This window comes from Lipotes vexillifer, unplaced genomic scaffold (assembly GCF_000442215.2).
Source record: "Lipotes vexillifer unplaced genomic scaffold, Lipotes_vexillifer_v1.1 scaffold914, whole genome shotgun sequence".
NCBI classification, from domain to species: domain Eukaryota; kingdom Metazoa; phylum Chordata; class Mammalia; order Artiodactyla; family Lipotidae; genus Lipotes; species Lipotes vexillifer.
This window is the reverse complement of record NW_006780388.1, coordinates 1,607,039-1,612,184: the sequence shown is the minus strand read 5'-3', so window position 1 is coordinate 1,612,184 and position 5,146 is coordinate 1,607,039. Positions and strand designations below refer to the sequence as shown.

The 5,146-nt window shown below is 45.7% G+C and overlaps 1 protein-coding gene across 1 annotated transcript; it reads right to left on the bottom strand.

Annotated features, from left to right (window-relative positions):
• Positions 1-3,229: 3,229 nt before the first annotated feature.
• TIGD7 (tigger transposable element derived 7) lies at positions 3,230-5,146 on the bottom strand. The gene has a single exon (XM_007453501.1). It carries the CDS (start codon positions 4,897-4,899, stop codon positions 3,253-3,255), a length of 1,647 nt encoding a protein of 548 aa, XP_007453563.1. The 5' UTR covers positions 4,900-5,146; the 3' UTR covers positions 3,230-3,252.

Here is a 5,146-nt window from a genome sequence, read left to right as displayed (position 1 = left end):
TGGGCAAAGCCATCGAGTCTGCGCGTCCCTCAGCTTAGCTTCCGGCGGCATCTGGGACAGGGCGCCACGCCCCTAGAACCGCCCGCGTGCCCCACCGGCTGGTCCCATGGAGGACGGTTCCCAAGCCGGCCCAGGAGCAGCAACGGCTAGGGGGTGGTGGCGCTCGGCAGCCGCCTCGCCCCGGCCGCACGCACCTGCCGCGTCTCCCTTCAAGGTCTCCCTCCACCCGCAGTCCCGGGGAACCTACACTCGCACCGCACCCGGTGGCCCGCGGGCACGCGCTCCACGGCTGCGCCGGGGCGCGCCCCCTCCTCAGGCCCACCCTCAGCGCAGGCCCCGCCCCTCCCCGGCTAGACCTGGCATTTCGCCGCCTGCGGGTTACGACTCCGGCGGTTGGGGCGGGCAGCGCGGCGAAGGGTTTCCCTCTCCTTCCACCCAGGAGGTTACGAGCGGTTACCAGCGGCGCGACAATACTCCCCGAAACTTCCCTGTCCGCAGGTGCGCGCGTTAACCCGGGGCCGACTGCGGGGCCGGGCGTCTGGGCCCGCCCTAGTGTTCCCTCAGGCGGCGAGCACAGAGCTGGGCGGGGGTGGGCAAGTGGGAAGGGGCGTCTCACGGTCGGGGAAGGGCGGGCCTAGAAGCCCACGAAAGCTCTTAAGCACGCGAGGCACCTCTTCAATTTTGTGTTAGCTCTGTCTGGCTACAGAGCGGGGAACGGATGGGAGAGGACGAGAAAGAGCGGGAGACTAAGGAGCCGGGTGCAGAGAATGATGCCGCCTGGACCAGGAAACGAGGAGGGAGAAGTGGACACGAGGTGAGACCTTCAGGACGTAGAGCCGACAGGACTTTACGTGGGTCCAGCCCAAAGTCTAAAATCTTAGGATGACCTCCAATGGCACTGAAAATCTGGCCCTTATTTGTCTTTGCTTCTCTTCTCTGCTAGCGGCCCGTACAGCACCCATCCAGGGATCTTGCCGCTTCCGAGGGGAGATGCACTCTCACACCGAACAGGCTGTGCAGACGCTCCCCTTTGCCCGGACTGCCCTTCTCCCTCTTTCCCCCACACTGTAAAGGCCAGCTCAGAAGTCACACTTGCCCGGCTCAGATATGTCCCCTACCACCCAAGCACTCGCAAAGCCCTCTCTGTACTCAGCTCTCATACATCCAACGCTGGTTTGTTCCTATTCCTTTTCTTTGTAATTCTAAACGCCCAACACCACACTCTGTGCCTAGCAACGTGAAATGTGCAAAATCAATGAATACTTTTTTTTTTTTTTTTTGCTGTGCCATGAAGCTTGCGGAATATCCGTTCCCCAACCAGGGATAGAACCCCGGACCGGCAGTGAAAACCTAGAATCCTAACCACTGGGCCACCAGGGAACTCCCTCAATGAATACTTTTGAAAAGGGTGTGACTGCCAGTCATTTATTCTGGGACTTTATGACCATTGGGGTAAAAACAGATGTTTAATGCATTGAAGTAGAGTGCTGTCCAGTATGATCATCTGACATTCCCCCTCAACTTCTTCCACAATCTATTCTACGCTAGGCTTGCGCCACAAATGCTTTTTTTTTAAAAAACATCTTTATTGGAGTGTAATTGCTTCCCAATGGTGTTAATTTCTGCTTTATAACAAAGTGAATCAGCTATACATACACATATAGCCCCATATCTCCTCCCTTTTATGTCTCCCTCACACCCTCCCTATCCCACCCCTCTAGGTGGTCACAAAGCACGAGCTGATCTCCCTGTGCTATGCAGCTGCTTCCCACTAGCTATCTATTTTACATTTGGTAGTGTATGTATGTCAGTTACTCTCTCACTTCATCCCAGCTTACCCTTCCCCCTCCCCGTGTCCTCAAGTCCATCCTCTGTGTCTCTATTCCTGTCCTGCCCCTAGGTTCTTCAGAACCTTTTTGTTTTTTTTTAAGATTCCATATATATGTGTTAGCATACTTTTCTCTTTCTGACTTACTTCACTCTGTATGACAGACTCTAGGTCTATCCACCTCACTACAAATAACTCAATTTGTATGGCTGAGTAATATTCCATTGTATATATGTGCCATATCTTTTTTTTTTTTTTTTGCGGTACGCGGGCCTCTCACTGTTGTGGCCTCTCCCGTTGTGGAGCACAGGCTCCGGACGCGCAGGCTCAGCGGCCATGGCTCACGGGCCCAGCCGCTCCGCGGCATGTGGGATCTTCCCGCACCAGGGCACGAACCCGTGTCCCCTGCATCGGCAGGCGGACTCTCAACCACTGCGCCACCAGGGAAGTCCCCACATCTTCTTTATCCATTCATCTGTTGATGGACACTTAGGTTGCTTCCGTGTCCTGGCTATTGTAAATAGAGCTGCAATGAACATTGTGGTACATGACTCTTTTTGAATTATGGTTTTCTCAGGGTATATGCCCAGGAGTGGGATTGCTGGGTTGTATGGTAGTTCTATTTTTAGTTTTTTAAGGAACCTCCATACTGTTCTCCATAGTGGCTGTATCAATTTACATTCCCACCAACAGTGCAAAAGGGTTCCCTTTTCTCCACACCCTCTCCAGCATTTATTGTTTGTAGATTTTTTGATGATGGCCATTCTGACCAGTGTGAGGTGATACCTCATTGTAGTTCACAAATGCTAATTTTATAAGTAACAAAAATGCTAAGACAATAAGATATAAAATTGTATTTACAATGTAACTTACCTATTTTTTAAAATACATGAAATATACCAAAGTGTTAAGGGAGCCTATCATCAGTTGACAGAATTTGGGTGCTTTTTATCTTTCTTATAAATCTTTTTTATAATCAGCATATGTCATTTCCACAATAAGAAGAAAACAAACACTAAACAGGTGGTAACTCATTTACAAGAGCAGAGTATGTCATACCATTAAATTGAAAACCAAGTCTGTCCTTATCTTCTTAAATAACTAGTCAGCATATATATAGCTTCTTTGTTATATGCTGTGAATACATTTAGACTTTAATGCTTTCCCCACATCCATTTCACCTTAGATAATTTGGGACAATAGTTCATTATTCAAGTCCTTGTCTAAAATAGAAAAAAATATAGATTAATGAACATATTTATACATCAAAAAGCCCCAAATTTATTACTTTCAAATCGTGTATTTTATAAACAGTATAAATGGGCATTGCTGTGCAAAGCGAGGTCAGTTGATAAAAGCAATGACAGTTCACAAGTCTAATTCATGTATCATTACATAACTGCAGAAATCTTTAAACACAATATCTACTTACTACAACCAGAAGTTGAAGGCATATTGAAGGAATCCTTAATATTATGAGGCCTACATTTCAAAAAGCTACCAATTCTAGAATGGATTCTACTCTGGAACTGCTTCTTGATTATTTCTTGTTGCATCTCTTTCAGTGTAAAATGGAACCTTTGAAACTCAGGTGTTGCATCAACAAAGTCAAGAAGGTAGTCCAAACTCTTTCTTATAGCAGATAACTTAAATTCAGCAGTCTGCTCCTCAGCTCCCGCTCTTTGAACAACTTCCTTTGTAATTCCACCTTTTGTTTTCAGGGGGCTGCCCTTTTCTTCATCCCCATTTAACCACACCCTATCGTCATCCAGCTTGGTTTCCAACTCCCCACATTTCTCAAGAATTTCTCTATAATCTCCATCTTCTAAGCCTTGAAGATCATATTCAGGTTCCTTTTTGTAAAGAAGATTTTCCCATGCATTTGCTATGGTTATTTGTTTTACTTCATCCCAACTCTTTGCCCAGTTAAAAATTGCACTTTTTATGTTGTAGATTTTAATCTTGGAAACTCCTTTTTCTCCTTTATCTTGCTCATCATCACTTTCTTCAAAAATTACAAGACTCTCCTCAAGTTGCTTCCACCTGTAAAGTCGTTTGCAGCTCAAGATCACACCCTGATTCATTGGTTGAATCAAGGTTGAAGTGTCATGGGGAAAGAACATGCATTTTATTCGACCATCCTCACTGGTTAGTGAGTCAGTGGAAGGGTGAACTGGAGAATTGTCCAGAAGTAACAAGGCCCTGACATCCTCCTCATGGAATCTTAGAACATTAACTTGAAAGTGCTTGACCTCAGGAATAAAGTTTTGAAAAAACCATTCTGAAAACGATTCTCTGGTGAACCAAACATCTTTACTAGGTTTGTATATCACAGGTAATGTACATGTGTCCTCTTTTACACTTCTGGGCAGCTTTGATTTTCCAATAATAATTGACTTTAACTTATGAGTACCATCTGCATTTGCACATAAAAGAGCAGACAATTGTTCTTTGTTTATTTTCCTCCCTGGCAGGCAGATATCTTTTCTGCTTGCCTGAGTATTTTCTGGCATTGACTTCCAAAAGAGGTCAGTCTCATCCCCACTGTACAGCTGAGCAAGACACAGTTTCTCCTCTTTGATAAGCATGGACAGTTTTTGTCGAAACGGCTCAACATTTTCTGAAGCTGAACGTAGGACTTGTTCCCCACATACTTTTCGGTTCCCAATTGCATGCCTATTTCGAAATCTAAAAAGCCAACCAGTGCTAGCTTTGAAGTCTGTTCGCCCAAAACACTGTGCAAATCTCTCGGCAGCAGCCTGAAGCTCCACACCTCTCACAGGGACACCAGCTGAGCGTTTCTGTTGGTACCACATGTAGACTGCATCATCCACGTCACCATATTTGGCTCCTGTTGTTCTCTTTCTCTTCTCAGCTCCTACTAATGGCATGTCCTGCTTCAGTACAAAGTCCAAAATCAATTTCTTGTTCTTTTTAATGTCATAAAATGTTGATTTACTGATTCCAAATTCATCCATTACACTTTTAAGAGATCGTCCCGCTTCAATCCTACTTAGAACCTTCATTTTCTCCTCCAAATTCAGTGTTGTATATTTCCCTCTCTTATTCATACTGAATTTGGTTTCAGGCAATCAACAGGGGTAAAAAGGAAAAAGCATTACTGAATTGGAAAAAAAAATTAAAAACGAAACAACTCCCCATCCCCCCAACTAGCACAATGCCCCCCCCAGAAGGCATAGGAATTTATACTGAAGGGTAATGGGCTAAAAAGGATAAGGGCTCATGATTGAAATGCTAGTCTAGAGGTAAAGGTCTGAACTCAGAAAGTTGCCACTGCAAGGTCCGGTCTAGTTGTTG

What these genes read in the sequence shown, in the direction of transcription:
- TIGD7 (XM_007453501.1), bottom strand. Translation starts at nt 4,899, where the DNA reads ATGAATAAGAGAGGGAAATATACAACACTGAATTTGGAGGAGAAAATG.